Genomic DNA, 19,483 nt, shown 5'->3' on the forward strand with positions numbered 1-19,483 from the left:
AGGAATTATTCAGGGAAGGTCACACAACCAGCAAGTTGCAGAGCCAGGCCTCTGTGACTCCCCAAATCCACACTTTTTTTTTTTTTTCACATCTTCATACATGTATTTTGTATAATGATGAGGGTCTCCTTCCACCATCCATGCTATTCCCCTTCTCCCTCCCTTTCCCTCCCACCCACACTGTTCTTAATCTAATGCCCTAGGCTGATTTAGGCTTAAAAAAAAAAAAAACAACCCACAGGGCAGAAAGGAGGATCCTGGGATGCCAGGTTTGCAGAACTTCAAGCAGCTTGTATCAATCTTACAATTTGCCTGGGATAAAGAACGTTTCACAAATCCTCTTCTCTAATGAGGCATTTTTTCATTGGAAATACCAAAAGCAACAGCCACAGGGCCTCTCCTCTGTCTCTTTCACGCTGCAGCTGTGGGTCACTAATCTGGAGCATTCACAGCACTCCAGGGACTGGTTCCTCAAGCTTCCTTCAAGAACCCTGCTCAAGGCAGCCCGCTACCCAAGCCCTGCCCTCAGACTCTCAAGGCACCAGGAAATCTTTTTGGGTACACTTAGAAGCCAAGTCACTGGGAGCTGAGTTTTGCACCAGGTGCAACTCATTGCTGGTCAATGAGATGGGAGCTTCCTTCTCTGAGGCAGAAGCAGCTGAGAAATGGGCCAAGCATCCCACCCATGGGGGAGGGAAGGATCCTGAGTGCAGCCCATCTGCTGTGGCTGCTGGGCTTGGAGCAGTCAGTGTCAGGTGAGAGGCAGGTCCTGGAGATCCCATCACTTGAATCTCAGCTGGATGCTCTGAGCTTTGGAAACTGTTTTGCTCTCGTGAAGAAATCAGGAAAATAGGCAGTGACATTCTCTCTCATCTTCTCTTGACAAAAAAAAAAAAAAAAAAAAAAAAAAAATCCACCTTGGATCCTATTCCTTCCATCTAAATCCATAAACATTTCTTGCTGCAGCAGTATATGTTCTGAGATGAAAAATGCAGGCAAGTCTTTCCAGGCTAAGGAGTCCAAGATGTTGGGCTCTTTCTCCCTCCCACCAGGCAGAAGCTCTGGCACAGAACTGGAGCTCTGTGGGCTCCAGCCGCAGGTGGTGGCAAGCCTGGGGCATGCTGGGTCCAGGGGGAACTGTTTTCGGGGAACAGATGAAGCTGTACACAAAGGTCATAAAACAAAATTTATCTTTAATTGGTAAGTGTCAACAGCAGTACAAAAGATGGAGTGATGACAACTAGATTAGGGTAGAGAGGACAGTCTTGAGGTAAATGAGCATAAATAGGCAGTTCTTATAGACACTCCCCTGCGGGCCTGAGCCCATCATGGCATATACATTATCACCCAAGGATGGCATGTCTGACAGATCAGGAAAGCACCTTGTGCAAAAATGAAAAAAAAAAAAGTAGCTAAGGTGCCAACATACACCAGGATAGACAAAGAGTGCATCTTTCAATTTTGTCTTTTCCCTTAATTATGAGGCAGAGGAGGGGAAGACTTGGAAAAGTACCACTGAAAGATTATTCAATGAGTTGAGTTTTATCTCACGACAATACTGCACAACAAAATCCAAGAGGTTTGTGTATGCAACAAAGCTAAGAACAATGATCCATTCCTTTAAATTTGAAGAGATTCTCTTTTTTTTTCCATTTCTTGAATCCTTAGCGAACTTTTTTTTTTTCATTATCAAGAGGAGAGTGTGAGAAAGATGTGATGGCAACCCTTAAGGTCATTTAAAAACTTTACACTGGACTGTACAAGATTTTTTTTTTGATAAACTATTTACATTTTCAGACTTTCAAACATATTCAAAGCAGCAATAGACACTAGTTTTTATGGGTTTTTTGTTTTTTTCTAATTGCCCAAATAGTTACCAGCCATGGGCCAAGTAGGTACCTGTGTTATACATAGAATTTCTACAAAGAAAATCTGCAGTTAAAATTTGCTCCAGGGTGTATTAGATGTCCCTAGAGTCTCAAGGGTCACACCCACAGTGTTGCTATAGGAACCAAAGCACAGTACCTTGACAACAGAGTTACAGTTGTCCCAACAGCCCTACACAAACTTTACACTTCGAAACAGCAGCCAGCATGTCAGTCCAGCATGTCAGTGAATTGTGCTGATTAAATTAACATAGAATACAATCTCACAATATACATCACAAACAAATTACAATGTCAGGAAATAAAAAGAGTTACAGTAAGATAAGTTATGTAGTAACAGCTTATAAGCTTGTCTAAGGTAATAAAAATTTTACATGGCAAATACAATAATGAATGAACATAAATGCTAAGCATTCTAATTTGCTACAAGCTGGAGAAGGGTACAATAAAGACTGCACTTTCAAAAAAGCAAAAACACACATGACAAAGGAAGACAAACGGAGAATGCACATGAGCAGATCTGCAATGTGCAGCATACAAAACAGTTAAATATTTGCACATTCCCCATACTCCAAGAGCACCAGCACTGAGGCCTCACTTTATGCTTGTGGTTCTTCAGGAATAAGAAACTACTGAGCAAGATATGTCACTGAGTTGCCTTCAAGCATTCCTATTGCCACAGACACTGATTGGAAGAGTATCTGCAGGAAGCAAGACCTTTCTGTCCCTACCCCACCCATCCCTCCCCTCTGCCCCTGGAGGTACCAGCATTGGGAATACTAGTTCATGATCTTTTGGAAAGCAATCTGTCCCCAAAGGAAAAGATGAGATGGGGATGAAAAGGAAATGTATTTGCATATCAATATTTTTAATGATTATCAGCACAGGGGCACGTTCGATAGCATGTGGCATCAGAAACAGAACATGATCAGCAGAAGTAACAGAAGTTGTTTATTGAGGAGGAAAACACATCAGGGAGCACATGACTTAAGGAAATGATGCAAGTGCTTTTGTAGAAGGACATATGATATTATTATATTTTGAGAAGTGAGCTTAAGTGCCAACTCAATCCTTGGATAAACGAGCATGACATCAGGCAAGGCTACAGCAACCATTTTTGTCACTTTCTCATTAAAAAGGAAGACCCAGTAATAACTTCAATACATTCCTCTAGCTGCATTCCTCTGCAGTTGTTGGCACTTGGTATAGGACTTCTTGAATGGTTTAAAACTACGAACTGATTCTTTTTCCTTTCCCTAATGAGTTGGTAGAGGTCAACTCTTTGCAAAATAAATAAATCAAGAGCAGCAGCCTGGGCAGTGATGTTCAAGTTCCAGGCTGCCTTCCTGCTGAGGGCAGATGGGCTTCCCTGAAACAATCTCTGCTTTCAGCCAGCCCTGTGCTCCTGGCTCAGGAGGGTGTGCTCCAAAGAAGCAGTCTGGCTTCATAAGGCAAAGAAAGCAGCCTTTAATTTCAGCCCTAGAGAGATCACACCCTTTTCAAACACCCCAGGCTCCCATGTCGCTTATGTCCAGGGGAGGCCAAAATTTGACCAGCTCACTAGCACTGTGAGCCCACATCTGAATTTAGAACTTGGTCTGGGAGTCTGTGTCAGGACCCTGGCAAATCAAATCAGGCCCCAGCACAAGGCTGCAGAGTATCAAATACCAAATTAAGCAAACTGATGTGCTCCTGAAAGGCTGAGCTGGGTCCTCGTGTAAAACAACAGAGCTTCCACACCTTCGGGCAAAGGACACTGCCTGAAGTAGAGAAACTGCCAGGCTGGCTGCTCGCGTCCGCAGATGAACTTTCCTTTCTCTCCCTTCTTTCCTTCCATCCTTTCTTCCTTCCTTCTCGTCCTTCCTATTCTATATGGCCTGTTTTTTTGTTTTTTTTTAAGGAAAGGATTGTCTACCAGTGTCCCTATCACAAATGACAAAGAAAACCCTGGTCCTGTATGCTTTTAAATTAAATGGAGATAATTTTTACCTTTGACTTGAAGATACCATCAAGTAGGGAGCACTGAAAAAAGGTGACAACATGCTTTAACTGGCATGGTGCGACATTATTCATGGCCAATCACAGAGGCAGATTTTTGCCTGTAAAATGTCATTATGCTTCTTACTATTAAATGGTCACAGAACTATCTTAGAAGGTTCGTGTGGGTTCACAAAGCAAACTGACTCTCTCCTAGATGTACTGGAAATTTACTATGTTCAATTCATCTACTTTCTATAAGGAAAAAAGGGAAAAGTCTGAGTCTGTGGACAGCGGGCTCAAAACTGAATAAGAACCCAAGTGTAGGGCTTAGCTGGCCTAGCTGCAGGATGAATGCTGCCCTCACTGTAGCTGATAATTCACTGTCCCCAGCAAGTACAGTGACTCGTCAACTTCTAGTTTGGACCAACACATATGGATAGAGAACAAAAATGAAATACATAACTTATAACTCACTAAGTACTCATGAACCAAAAATAAATTCTATTTCTATGTTATATTTACACAATTAGAAAACTCTAAAATGAGATGGTAAAGTCATAAAAACTTTGTTTAAGCCCCACTGAAATATAATGAAGTGATCCCGATGATTGTCATCCTTAATTTCCATGAATATTTAGAGCCAAACTTGGCTAATAAATAGAATAAACTTCATATGCACAAAATTTAGATTCTAATACAGCATTACTGTCTGAGCCAAAGAAAGAGGCGTTTACAATCAGATCATTCCTGAATAGCCTTTCATTTTTAAGAAAATGGCTAGAAGTTACTGCACCCCCAGTACTGAGGCAGAGCTGGAGCTAAAACAAAGTGTTCATACACACATGTATTTTGCATAAATAAATGAAATAACAAGACATAAAAATGACTCAAATCCGGCAACTGTGAGGCAAGCCCACACGAGTCGAAACAGATGACTTTTGTTCGTGTAGTTTTCGTACAACAGTTTCACATTAGTCAGAAGTGATAAAAAATACCATTTATATCCAGTGCTTATAACACTTACGAAACAACATCTGTGAGTGTGTGTGTTTTTTGTTTTTTTTTTTTCTTACTACAAGCAAAATCAAGTTTCAGTCCTAAAGAACAGTCCTTTGTTCTCCACCAGCCCAGAATATTATTTTGGCATGGTCATAAAAACAAACAAAATTAACCTACTATGCTAAATGTTCGCCTTTGTGCAAAATTAATTACATACAATACAATGCTAGTCATACAACACACTACCTATGCAGCACAATAAGAAAGGAGTGAGCGCAGAAGCCAAAACCAAAAAGAAAGGGGAGAAAACATGAGAATGAACTGAGGAGGAGAGGTATATAATCAAAGAAATCAGTAAGACATAATAAATATTCATTTTTTAAGAAAAATGACCTCCTCCTCATTTGAAAGAAATGTACAAGAACAAAGTTCCAATCCCCAATCAATATTAAGAACAAAACATTCCTATCAGTACCTTAAACAGCTTATAGAGAGCACTCCCAGCTAGTGTCAGAGACGGTGACAGCTTGGCTCAACCTATTTATTGCTATTAGGTTTGGCCTGGCGCACTCTTTAAATAAATATGAAGATATACTATTTTCTTCCAAGTGACAAAATGGCTCAAGAAATCTGTTGGGGCCATTCCTATGTCTTGGTGATCAGATTCTGGGTTGTCCCATGAGGCAAACTGTCTCATTCTCTGACACTCTCCTACTAAATCACTCTGGGAGTAGCTCCCCCACAGGCAACAGGCCCTGGGTTAAGGAAGGTCTGAATGGCATAGCAGAGCTTCCTGTAGTTAGGAGATGGGGAATGAAACCTCACTGCCTCCAAGCCCAGCAGCACATCTCCAGAGCTCTCCTTGAGTGACAAGTGCAGTTCATCTTATAGACATAGATACGGGGAGTCAGCCAAAGGTTTGCTGTCTCATGAGCTATCTGTTCCCCAGAATTGACAGTAGGAACATGCCATACAGGGAATGTATTCCCCCCTTCTCCTTCCCTATGGTTTTCTTTTGTTCTCTGAATGTTCCATGACTATTTGCCTCTGTCTTTGCTTTGAGAATGTCATCTGGCTTCCTTCATCCTGGAACTTGCAAAGAACTCCCTGGATGTGCCAGCTAGGCAACTCAGTGTAAAGGTGCCAGCCCATGACAGTAGCACTGTATACTCTACATGGCCCACAAGCCTTGGGCTTCAGGTCTGGCTGCAGGATTCTGCTGCCTTCCCACCTGGCAGCCACCACTGTTGACTCTTACTGTTGAATGGAATTCAGAGGAAATGCCGCCAATGCAGATCCTACCACTTGTTGCAAACTGAACTGGGGGAAACTCTGGCAAAAGACTCAAGGTCACAGCGAACCTCAGGGGCATACCTGCATACCTGTTAAGTGTAAGAGTATACACCTAGACCCAAATATACAGCCCTGTAGCCAGATATACACTCATCTTTAAAAACAATAAAGATAGGTATTTAATAGTATCTTGTTTCAGAAATGCTTCCAGATGCTCTGGGGACATAAAATCAATATGTACATCTTTTGTATCTAGCAGGAGAAGGAGGTGAAAAGGGCTAAAAAGTTCTTCAGGGAAGGAGGGTGAAAAACAAGAATTATTAAATTAATGCCACCAACATTGTTTTTAAATAAATAGTAAATGGACCCTTGACATTCTGGAATGAATAAATTATTTAAGAGAAAATGTGTTAAGACTGAATGTCAGGGTTAAAGGCAAAGGGATAATGGATGTAGTGAGAGGTGGTCTTGGGCAGAGAAGACCACCAATTCGGTATCTGGTGTGGTGATGGCTCTGATGTGTGTATGTCATACCACGTCACGCACTGATGGCACGTCAAGAGGCAAACACAATTGGGTACATGCACTGTGGCAACCTTGTTCATTCCTTACAATATCTTGTCTCCAGATTCCTGAGTACTTTACCATTTTCTGGAAAAAAAAAGTGTGGTTTGCTATTTTATTTTAAGATGCCAAAGATTGTCTAAGACTTTGCAGTATCTCCTTTAAGACTTTCAAAATATTAAGATTCAAAAGTTATGAAAAAGTTTGGCACATTCAAAGTTTAACTCTACACGCGGAGAAATGGAATTCCGAGGCCTTCTGAATATGCTCTGCACGCAGTGGCACATGCCGTGGACTAGTCCTGCTTCACGGTACGAAATCCTCAGTTGTTTTCTAAAGTAATTCAGAATAAAAACACATTCACAACCTGTAGGCCGGCACAGCATACCTGAGTGAGAATGTTTAACCCCATCTAAAACAGTAACTTAAACCTTTATCAACATCCAAAAGAAAAAAAAAGTAAGACAAAAATATAAGACTTGTAAGACAGCTATGGGTTGAGATAAGTTTTCAAGTCCTGGTGTCTCATATTTAATATGTCTTCACCTAAATTAAAAAACAACAACAACAACAATAACAATAACGACAAAAAACTCAAGTTCATGAAAAATCAGGGAAAACTTAATCTGTCTCACACTTTACGAAACAATTAAGACCATTCTGCTGATGTAATTGTGGAGCCACAAATGCATGCGGGCTCTTTAAGAACTTTTTGTTGGGGGAAGGGGATGAAATGTCAGAGTATTTTAATTCAGCAAACAAAAACTCCTCAGTTGGCACTGACAGCCTCCGGGGCTTCGTTTTCACTGCTATAGTCTGATTTGGGATCGTCTTCATAGTCGTCATACATTTCCATTTCATCCTCTCCATTAATCATTTCGTTTCCAGCTAGGCTTCCGCCGTCTGTCTTCATACCATAAGTGCTCTGGATGACTGGGAGGCTGGGCTCTGGGCTGGCAGAGGTGCTAGAGCAGTCAGATGTCATCTGAGGTGACGGTGTGGTAGTTGCCATAGTAATAGCACCGGGATACACAACACCTGTTCCTGTGGTGATTGGAATCTGAGGCTGTTGCCTGTATAGATTCAAAAAATAAAATGAAATAGAGGGGAAATATCTCTATATAATAGATCTATGTACGTTCTTTCATGTGGCTTTGGGCTTTATCCCCCACACTTGTCAGAGGGGTGTCCTCTTTAACGTCCTAAGCAAGTGACAAAATGTGACAAGTGTTCCTTGGAGTAGTCCTGGCACTCTCCCTGACACTATGACTGGGGGTTAAATTAGCATAATGGAGCAATCTACTGATGGTTTTGCAACATACAGGCAGAGCTCTTTTAGGTTGGCAAATATGGCAAGGCCTGGCTAACATGTGACGTCAAGGACAAGTGCTATAGTTAATACCATCAAGTTATATGTGAGATCATTTTTTTTTTGAGTGCCCTGAGAGAATTTTTTAAAATAGACCAGTGGCATGAGACATATTATAATTACACTAGTAAGTAGATTGGTGTCATCTTTATCAACATGAGAAAGGACCTAGTATGTCCCGAAGAATCAGATTTAGCAAAGCATTTATTTGGTATCCATGCAAATGTCTACTTATTTCAGTGCTGACCTGGCAGGGCAGGAACTTATGGAACAATCATCTTGGATTTCTTAAGCCTGAGTTCTAGGCTGAAGAAGTTGGGAGCAGACAGTGGTGAGCCTGCAACCTAAGTGAATAACAGCCACCAGACATGCTGCCTCATCCTAGATCCCAGCATGTGCCAGGGCCTGATCACACCAGATCACTTCTTCATAATGTGACCCTAGTTCACATAAACTTAGCAGACTCTTTGTGAAGGTCAACCTCTGCCTATATAAGGAGACATGGCTACTCTGTCTCTTAATTTCACTTAAGCACTATAACTGGCACACAAGAATTGAAGATCTACTTAACTCAGAGACTATACCTAAATAATATGTTCAAAGATGTAATATTCACCAAGTAGTCCTCAGTCTTTAGAGACAGTAAATTATGGCTGAGTATTCATTTCAAAATGTCATTGGCACCACCTTTTTGAGCCTTCTTTTTCATATATTGTAAAAGTTGGGGTCATGAAAGTTTTGGAAGATTCTTCCACCATTTTTTGCTCTGGCTTCAGACCAGTTATTGCTTGGACAATTGCTATTAACCCTATACACTATCATTGAAACTCTGTCTACCCCACTCTCACAGGAAGATTCCTGAATCCATGAGGAAAGTGCTGTGTTACCAGCTACTCTGGCATGTCCAGGAGGAGCATACTTCCTCACAGAGGCCAGCTTCCCTCCAGTCAAGTAGAGGGAGAAAGAATGATAATGACTTGGAAATACTGTGCAATGTCTGCCCATGCTACCATTAAAAATATCCTTTGATTGCCATGAAATATAGTCACAATTCCATCACCTTTCACTAACATAATATGTAAAATACTGTGTGTGTGTGTGTGTGTGTGTGTGTGTGTGTGTGTGTGATTTCATTTAATTACTACTGGCATTTTTCAAAGAAAATAAGGCCTTGCTTCAGGTACTGTGTTCATACTGGAAAAACCAGAATTTGAACCTATGTTGTCAACTGATTTTTTTAATTCCATCATTCTTAATAGAGTTCAATACATAGATATACTAAGCTTGCTATGTTTCATAAAAGTTTCTGACTTCTATAGAACCTATCAGCACTCAATTGACACTAAGCACTGATATTGTTTCAATTTCTATAATTCATTTGTTGAGTCTGGTTGCCTGAAAGAAGCAAATTATAGAGGAGTATAAATCTATGTATAAAAACATCTTATAAAATACTGGTTACCCTCTCTCATTGAATCAAATTCTAAAAAGCAATATACATTTTGCTAAGTTTTGGGTAAATTCTCACATATTAAATTTCATGCTAACCTGCCCAAGGCAGTGAATGCCTCATTGAATTGGTAACTAAGTTTTGATAATTGCAATAGAAATGTTTTTTGCCTTAATCACATTATTAGAGTGTAGAGCAAGACCTTACTGCAATATTAACCCATTTTACAGATTTTTCCAATTTAGCAAGCTAATCTAAACTCTGCAACTAACACAAACTATTAAATGGGACATTTTATTTCCACAAAGGACATTTATTTTCACAAAGAACAGATTGTCATTTTTGAAGTTCATTCTTAAAAATATCTATATCTTCATGTCTATTAAATAAATTTAACTTGAGCTCCTACTCTGTGTGGAGAGACTATATACATAGATGCTTTCATATTATCTCATAATAAACCAAAGGCTAGCATTTTCCCTCTTCACAGCAGAAGTGACCAGTTGAGGTTCAGAGGCTAAACTGGTTGTGTAAAGAAATACAAATTCCACAGCCAGGAGTTGAGTTCTTCCCTGTCATAAATTCTCTGATAGATACCAAGACTGGGATGAGAAAGGCAAGCTCACACTGTCAGAAAAATACATAGCAATTTGAATCAGAATCAAAATCTTCTAAGCTGGTCTTCTAAGCTGGTAATGAAATATTAAAAAATAAACAAGCAAATACAGCATTTGTACAACTTACTTTCCAGAGTGAGGCACATGGGCTATTCAAAAGCCTATGTGGGTTATGGATTGAGAGGGCTGTTTTGAGCCCACAGCCAGTGCCAAAGTCTGAAGTGGTGATAGTTTGAATTCAGGGGCTACTCCCTGGATTTTAAGAAATGCTGGGCTCTGGTAAGGGTCTCAAAATCACACACAACTGTTTTGGGTTGTATGTGAATGCTAGAGTGAGAACTTATCACTGTGAGAGATGGCTTTGCTTCAGGAAGGCCTTCTAGGAAGAAATGTTTGTGGTATAGTGCAAAGAGCTCAGGGTCAGACTTGGGTTCAAATCCTAGCTCCACCAGTTATTGGTTGTGTGATCTTGGGCAGGCTAATTATCATCATGGACATCCCCTTTATTCATCTAAGCATCAGAATGTTAGGATAACTATATTCACCTCACAGCCTGTCAAGGCGATTAGATAAGAACATATAAGTGAAGCATTATACATGTAGAGTAAGTCCTCAATGATAATTCCCTTCTCATTCCCCATTGGGAAGTTGGAGTAAACTACACAGAGAGCTTTTTCTGGGTCTAGGAGGACGCTGGATGACAAGGTGATAGGCTGGACTATCTATGAGCCCTGGCCCTCAGGAGGCATTTGGGATCAGTTGCAACAATAGATTATACAACAATCCTCGGGGCCACTGCCCAGGCTGGAGTAGGCTTCCTCTACAGCAGTGCATATAGGGAAGGGTATCCAGTGTAAAAAGGGTATCCAGGAAAGTGTGGGTATCTTCTGAGAAATGACTCTACAAAGAAAAAAGTCCCCAAAGGCTAACATTTGGTTCTGTGCAACACTTTAACCTACACTCCTTCCTTCCTCCAATTCCTGACATCTTTCCCTGTTCCCTCTAGAACTCAATGTCACTGCCACACCTTGCTCTCACTGACACTTTGCTCTCTTTAGGACACTGCTCCCCTACAGCCCTCCTAAGAGTTGGCTGTTTGCCTTCCACACCTCTCATTCGAATGGGCCTGGAGGTATGGTAGCTTCCTTCCTAGTGCCTCATTGTCTCTTACAAACTATCTTTTATTCCTACATCTTAAAATCCTCATCTTTGAATCTCATGCTACCAAACTATGCCTCCCACCACACCCTTATCTCCTTCCTGCTAGTCATTCCCCCTCATTCCTTAAAGATGTTGGTTTCTCTCTCTAATATTCCCCTTACCATAACTCTCGATGGCTTCACCATCCATGCAATGATCATTCCACCACATTGCCACCTCAGTTTTGTGACCTCCCCTGCACTGTGACGAAGCTCAAAGTCATCACAATGGCCATCAAGTCTTTTCACATTTGGGATCTCTCCTCTCTCTGACATCTACTGTTCTTCCCACGTACTTGTTCTACTTTTCTCCTGTCATTCTGGCCTTCTATTTCTTCTTGAACCAGCCAGGAGCAACCTTGCCTCAAGACTGGTACATTTGCTGCTTTCTCTGCCCACTTAATTTCCCTGATGTCTGCAGAGCTTGCACTCACCTGCTTCAGTCTTTGCTCAAATCTTCTCAGTGAGGTTTTCTGTGGCCCTCCTATTTAAAATTGCACCCATCCTCTTAAACTTCCTGCCTCTTTCCTGGTATGCTTTTTTTAGGCACTTACCATTATTTTATATTTATTTATTTTTCTATTGATTGATTGTCTGACTTCTAACACTAGAATATAAGCTTTATCACCACAGAAATTTTCACTGACATGGCTCCAGAGCCTACACAATACCTAAAACGTAGAAGGTACTCAATGTTGAATACATGGAATGAATGAATGAATGAATGGACAAAACTAGTGAATGAGAGGAAAACAAATGAAAAGTGTAGGTAGCCTAATCTAAAGAAAAGAGTGAGACTAGATGTATGGGTAAGAAGGGGGAGAAAGATATGACATAATCATCTTTAGAGGATTGAATCATTGTCCTCGTAAATAAGGGAAAGATTTGTTCTAGGAGAGACCAAAGAAGAGAACTAGACCCAGCCTACAAAGTAGTAGAGAGGCAGAATATAGCTCAGTTAGGGGAAAAGAACTTTCTGAAAATAGGACATGTTTCACAAAGGAACAGCTCCCATGAAAGGTGGAAAGTTCTGCCTCTGGGGCAGCCTGGGCCAGGATGGTGGCTAGTCGCATGAAGTACACAACATCTGAAGTTAAACTGGTTCTGTGGATATGAAACCATAAGCTAACTGTCATGGTGATCTTATTGTCATTATCAACATAAAGAGAGACTAAAAAAATTAAGCAAGTATAACAGTTGAATCTGAAGAAGTGACTTTCAAGGACTTCCAAAATATTGCTCAGCCTGCTTATCTTTCATTTTCTTTATTGCCAGGGAAAATTTCTAGACTGGTCATCTTTTTCATTATTGAACAAGCCATTTTCATCCCCATGTGTTCATGTTTTCTTTTATCCTAAAACAGGAATCTACTTTCTACCTGCTTGACCTGCCCAAAACTCAAGTCCCTTCCCCAAGGATACCCTATGGTTTGTTGGCCCTAATGCATAGTAATCTCTTTTCCTCTGAGCTTTATTTGCTCGTTCTATAATATCAAGATTAGCATGTCATTATATGTTATATGCATAACACTATATGTTCTTTGTGAGTGTGCATAACAAACTATTATTTGCTAATTTATTCATGTTTGTGTCTAGCTTCTTGAACTATAGCATTTGCTGAAAGTTCATGTGTATAGAATCATTATTAAGTTAGTGCCATGTTAAGTTAGTGCAATGTTGGGTACCTAGCTGGTTTCAAATATTCCCTTACCAATTGACTGGCTAATCAATGAACAAAATGAAAAATCCAGCCAGCAGGCTCAAGCTTTGTCTATTAGGAATTACTTTCTAAAAAGCATTTTTCCTTCCTTTACAGATCAATTTCTAAGTCAAAATTCAAACACTGCAGATTTCACAAATAGGAGTAGCTGGCAGGTATTGGGCTTTACAAATAATGCATGTGCACATCAAAACAAAAATTGTAGATGTTTATAAAAGTGTATACATGCAGCTGATAAGAACAGAGGTGACTAAGAACCCTCCTTCCCAGACCAAGTAAAGAGTATAAGCTGGCCCTGACAGAGCTTAGCATTGCTGCATGGTTTTCAAATCATAAGAATGTTTCTAGAATAAGGTCTAGCTTTGCCAGTTATAAGGGACCACATGTTTATTTTGGCAAAGCCCCATCATTTGCTGACTCTTCAGACCCTTCCAGAGTCTATAAATGAAGACAATAAAGTTTGTTTCTTGAAAAGATAAAGCTATATGCTTTACATCTCTGTGGTTGACATTACAGAAAGGAATAAAAATAATAGCAATCGTTATACTTTATGTATTGGAGATTCTTACACAGCTTCTTTACAAGAGGAAAATATTGAAAACAGCGAGGCTGGTCTATGTAATTCAACTATATTTGTACATAGTTTACAGGTGATTTAACCCCATTAGGATTTAGATCAAAGTGGTAAATGTTCAAATCACTTATAGCATAAAGAAGTAGGAAAATAATTCTAATACAGTAGTCAAATATTCACTGGGCACATAGTATGATTTTTCTTAAATAATAATATTTATTCTAATTTAGGGGTCATTGAGTGTCAGGTATTTCCTGTATTAAGTTATTCAGTCTTTAGAAGGGACTTATATTGTTGTTTTTATTGTCATTCTACATATAAGGTGCAAAAAGTTTAAATAAGTTTCCCAAGGGAAGGTGGAAGGTTTAGAGAAATAAAGATTGACATGCATCAGTTCCTACAGTAAGAAAGAAACAAATCTCATATTTAAGCCAGAACAGTCTGGCTCCAGAATTGATGCTCTTAACCACTACACTATACAGCCTCTAAACAATTTGTAGGCTCTAATTGAGAGTTATGTGTAATGGTAAAAAGGACATATGTTTCACATTCACATGTGCCTGGTTTAAATCTCAGCCCTGCCATTTACTAGCTGTGTGGTCTTAGACAAATTATTTAACATCTCTGAACATTGTGTTTTTCAACCCTATAATGGAGAAAACATTACTTTACCTATCTTGTAAATTTATGTAGTTGTAATAATCTGTATAATTCTCTCTGTACAGTAAAGAGCATTCAATAAGTATTCAATAATTTTACCATTATTATTATTTAAGTAGTAGCCCCAACGTTAATATTTTATAGTACCTGCATGATTCTCTGTTAGTTCACAAATAAATTACTAAATAAGTTTCCAAATACAGAAAATACATTTGGTCCTAATTGTTTAGAAAAAGACATCACTGTAGCTGTATGGATCTAAATGAATATCATCTCTACATTTGTAGCACTCTTATCAGGATTTCTATCAAACTTCGATACTTAATCTGCCATTGAGGGGTTAAATCCAAGGTAAGAGCTAACTTTATTCAGTATTATTGACAAATTCATTTTATAATAGCTAAGTAAAAAAAAAACTAACTCATCAGCTACAGCTGTACAGTCAGTAAAATGCACAAAATGTTGAGTAATATATAGTTTTATTGGCTTGAAAGTTATGCAAGTCTTTTCAAAATCAGCTATAAAAATTGATCTCACTCCCGTTCCATCAAGAAGTCAATAACAATCTTTGAATATTTTGTTTGTTTTTCTCCCTGCTTCTCTTGTCATAACCTCACATCTAATGAAGATCAATTTCCAAAGATGAGTCTCAGGAAGCTAATAATCTATCAAATAGAACTACTTAAAAGAAAACACAAATCCATAACTGGGAATAATACCTGGCTTTATGTAGTAAATATTACCAAATCTGGGCAGAGGAAAATGCTCAGCATTGAAGATTAAAGAACAAGACATTCTGGTCATGACCCCAATCCACAGTCTAAAACATCCTTCCACAACGAACTCTCCTATACCATTAGGAACAGCATTCCTCGTCTCTAAATTTCAAATATCCTTTTATACACTTTATTCCACAATATCACCCCTCATTTTCTCCAGGTTTTCTAAGAGCTCTTGCTCAAGAGGTACAGCTACACTCATGGCTGTGTTAGAGCAGGGCTGTCAGGCATGTTTTGAGGAAACACCGTGAGGACAGCTCCTATGAAGCCAGCATGGTGGAGGCTGAGACCTGGATTTAATCCTTTGAGTCTTCTCATCTTTTGGAGCCATAGGACTGCTTTAAAGCAGTTCCTTTCTCTGACTTAGAGGACCACATTATTTGTATATCCAAACACCTAGCATAGCATAAGCAATAAGTGGTAGATGTTAGTAGTTATTTAAGTTTTATATTTTAGAAGCACTGGTATGTGCTATTTTGATTCATAGATGTTTTAATGTACCCTTGGCCCTTTAGTAAAGGGAACAAAGATAAATAATATTACTACAATTCATGTTTTCAAATACATTATCAGGGAACTAAAATAGTACATTTGATAGCTTTTTAGACTGTGGTGAGATTCACTGTCACCCAGTACACAGGGGGCATGACGGGAGAAGGGCAGAAATCACAGAGGATCTCAAATTTAAACTTTTGATTCTCTGCTCAAAAGAGAATATATAAGTTATACACTAGTAGGGGGGTGGTTACAAGAAGATCTTTACCATATAGTCTTTAAAAAAAATATTTATTTATTTATTTTTTTAGTTATTGGCAGACACAACATCTTTGTTGGTATGTGGTGCTGAGGATTGAACCCGGGCCGCACACATGCCAGGCGAGCGCACTATCGCTTGAGCCATATCCCCAGCCCACCATATAGTCTTAAACTTGTATTTGGCTACCTATGATTCTACAACCAAAGAGCATTATGACTTGGAATTTTTCTTAAATCCGCCATCATGTGAATAGTCCTATTATATTGCATTGTACTTTTTGTGTTAAAAATATTACTTTTAAAAATGCAAACATTTCTAATACAAAGGAATTTAATAATCCTATTTTAGCATGAAGACAGGCTAATAAATATATTAGAATCTTCAAATAATAAAGTGGCTTAAGCCAGTCTTTTTCCCCAAAGATGCTACAATAATATAAAGTAATTTATTGATTATCTACTGTGATATAGCATACAATTTTACTGTGATAGTAAATACATATTAAGTAGAAATGGTAATGCTAGAGTTCATCTTTATGGGTACTATACTAAGCATGATGTAACATACTTTTGAAAGTAGTGCCACACTGAATTATCTCAATAATTGTACATGATAGGTGCTATTATTCATTTCATATGTGAGAAAACAGCTTAGAGAAGGTAAATGTCCAGCTCAAGCTGCTGACCTGGTCAGTATCTGACCCCCAAACTTCAAGGCATAATCCTCCCTAAGACACTAAGGTGCTGCAGACTCAGAGCCCAGATGACTTTCACTGGCTTGTTGAATTTTGTATTTTATTTACTAATTCAAATTAGTTTTATTCTTCAAACACATGCTTATAAAACCAGCTTTTTGTTCCAAGGAGCTATCTTTTGAGCATCCTTACACAGAAATAGCTCTTTACTTCCTGTTTAAGGTATCTCTTGTTTCACTTTCAAGCAAAACTTTCTTATTCCACGGCACGAAATAGTTCCTCAGTTCTTCACCCTAACAACAAATGCAGCTTCCTTTTTGGCTTCCTCCATTTGTCTCTCTCCAAAGCCCTTTCCCAAGTGTCTGATTCCAACTGCTTCAGCCAGTGCCTCCAGAATGGTCCCCTGGTTTCCACCCCGCTGTGCTTCTAGGTCTGGGTGTGCTGGAATCTACAGGCATCTGCATCCCCACTTATCCTGACTACTGTGGTTAGGAGGGGCCTCTTTTGAATGCAGACAGCCAGTCAGCCAAGTCGAAATTTATACCAGAAATCTATTACCTAATTTTTAAACAAAATGACATGAAATCAGACTTGAAGATATCAAAAACATGTCTAGTTTCTGATTTAAGCAAGAAAATCCACATTGTTACTGCTTCCACCACAGAATAATTTACTGCAACAGGAGTTCTGGATCTCATGCCAAAAATGAGGTCTTCTAACCAATGTCAAGGCCAATTATCTTGTGGTAGATCCCACAACAAAAGCAGACTATTGTGATTAGAGTCAGAAGCACCACCCAGAGAAGCTGAGAAGCTTCTGGGGATTTCTTAAAGTTAGTTTTTATTTTTTTCTCCCTGTGTGTCTGTCTAAATAAAGTATGAAAAACTCTGTGTGTGGGCACTGAATACCTTAGATTGGAATGGAAGACAATGAAAAGGGGCTATCAGTTGGGAGTGAGCTGCTGCAGGTTTGTTCTGAACTGCGTAGGAGCCACGTTGTAAGGCTGCCCACTTGTGACACAGCAAAGATTCTCACAGCCAAAGCCCTCCAGCATGTCCCAACCTCCTCCCTTCTCTAATCTATTTCCCAAACATACTACCAGTAGCCATCCTGAGGTTTATACTTTCCTGCAAAGGAAAGCCCAGATGGCCATATTCAGGAATACTTACCCCACTGTAAAGAACTGCCTCATCTCCTGTCTCCGGGACCTCATTAGTTGCTTATACTCCCCAATCCGGAGCTTTTTGCCATCAACAATGCAGGTGCGTTTGGGTCGGGGTTTGTATTTATAGTTTGGGTACTTCTCTAAGTGTATCTTGCTTAGCCGGGCCTGCTCTTCATAATAAGGTTGCTTCTCCTGGTTGGACATGGATTTCCAGCGAGATCCTAGACATAAAAATAGCCTAATTACCCAAATGGTCAAGGCAACATATTCCAGGCAAATATGACTAGATGGACCCTTGGCACTGCTTCACTCACCTCTGTTCTGGGTAGCTCCTATTGCCACATACCACTGAATTTCCCAACCAGTCTTTTAGACGATAGAGCAAAACAACAAAATTTTGTACAAAATGCATTTGTTGTATTTATTTCTCTCAGTGATTTAAGGCTGATGATACTGTTATTTTAAAATATATCTTTGCTGTTTAATGATCATCTCCTATACCAACGTCTTTCCCTAGTTATCTGCCTTTCTCTCTCTTTCTACAGGGTTAAAAAAGCCTGAACTTGCTAAGCATACTTTTGAGAATGACAGGATTCACAGGAAAAGCTTTCTTGGTTCCAGAAATTCAAACATCTCTCAATACTCCAAGGATCTTTTTTTTTATTGATTATTTAAAGCATTACATAGCTCATGATATATCATCTTTCATACATTTGACTCAAATTGTGTTTTGAACTCCCATTTTCACCCCAAATACAGATTGCAGAATCACATCTGTTACATATTCACATTTTCGTCTTTAACAAAGTTGACCTTTGATAAGATGTCAGCTGATGTTGCTATCCCTCCATATATAAAAGTCTCCTGTGCACACTGTCTCCCCGGCCTATGATAATTAAAAAAAAAAAACAAAACTAAAACTCTACTTCAGAAGTTATAGCTTTAGAACAGGAAGGTACCATTGGAATTATATATACCATTTTCAAGTATTATAAACACATCCATTGAAAGTTGTATGAATAAAAGTACAAAAATTTTTAATATGGTTTATACAGGAAGAAGGAGAAGCATTCACTTCTCTAATATTGTTTATAAAGAATTATCTAAACACTTGACGAAGGAGGGATGTGTTTTTTTACATGTATCAAATTGCATTTTTGTGTCTCGCTGGTGAAAAAGCAGTAACAGCTGTGCAGACTGGATGTTAGCTATTCTTTGGGGGAGATTTTTCATACATAAACAAATGGAAAAGTTGTACAAATATTCTCCGTAGCCAGCAATATCCTGGTCTGCTTTAATAGCACATCCATCCCTGTTCTTTCCTGATTGTTGTGCAAAAGCTGTTTAGAACATCTATGCAGATAGGTTTTTCTCTGTTCTGCTGGCTCCCAGCAGCTTTAAGCCCCAGTTAACAGAGGATTCTCGGTATTCTTGAAATGCCTGGGCTTAAAAGTTTTACATTTTAATGAATATACTTACTGTATTCCTAATAATTTTTTCACAGAATACACACTAATAATATAGATTCTCCACAGCTGCCAAAGTGGAAACAGAGAGGGTCTGTACCCATCTGAAAGCTCGCTCACATTACTACTAAACCAACAGGAAACAAATATGAAGATCTCAACGTCAGATATCAAATTATAAGGCCAAAGTAGCACTGGCATTTTCTAGAATGTCTTTTAATTTGAAAAAAAAAAAAAAGTCTGCTCATTAGGAACATTTTGGTTTGGAGGATATTTAAATTAAAAAGAACAACATCTCTATGTATTAATCTC

General features: G+C 39.0%; 1 protein-coding gene across 27 annotated transcripts in view; it reads right to left on the minus strand.

Moving 5' to 3' along the window:
• Positions 1–1,181: 1,181 nt before the first annotated feature.
• Positions 1,182–19,483, minus strand: part of SOX6 (SRY-box transcription factor 6) — a 603,909-nt gene continuing 585,607 nt past the window's right edge. For all 27 annotated transcript variants that reach the window (XM_081280977.1, XM_081280953.1, XM_081280954.1 and 24 more), the window contains 2 exons: positions 17,710–17,926; positions 1,182–7,795 (listed from right to left, as the gene is read on the minus strand). In XM_081280977.1, the coding sequence (XP_081137103.1) occupies positions 7,492–7,795; positions 17,710–17,926 (521 nt within the window). In that variant the 3' untranslated portion in view covers positions 1,182–7,491. The remainder of the gene's footprint in view (positions 7,796–17,709; positions 17,927–19,483) is intronic.

The sequence above is a fragment of the Spermophilus citellus genome (genome assembly GCF_964194105.1).
Source record: "Spermophilus citellus genome assembly, chromosome: 2".
In the NCBI taxonomy this organism is placed as follows: Eukaryota; Metazoa; Chordata; class Mammalia; order Rodentia; family Sciuridae; genus Spermophilus; species Spermophilus citellus.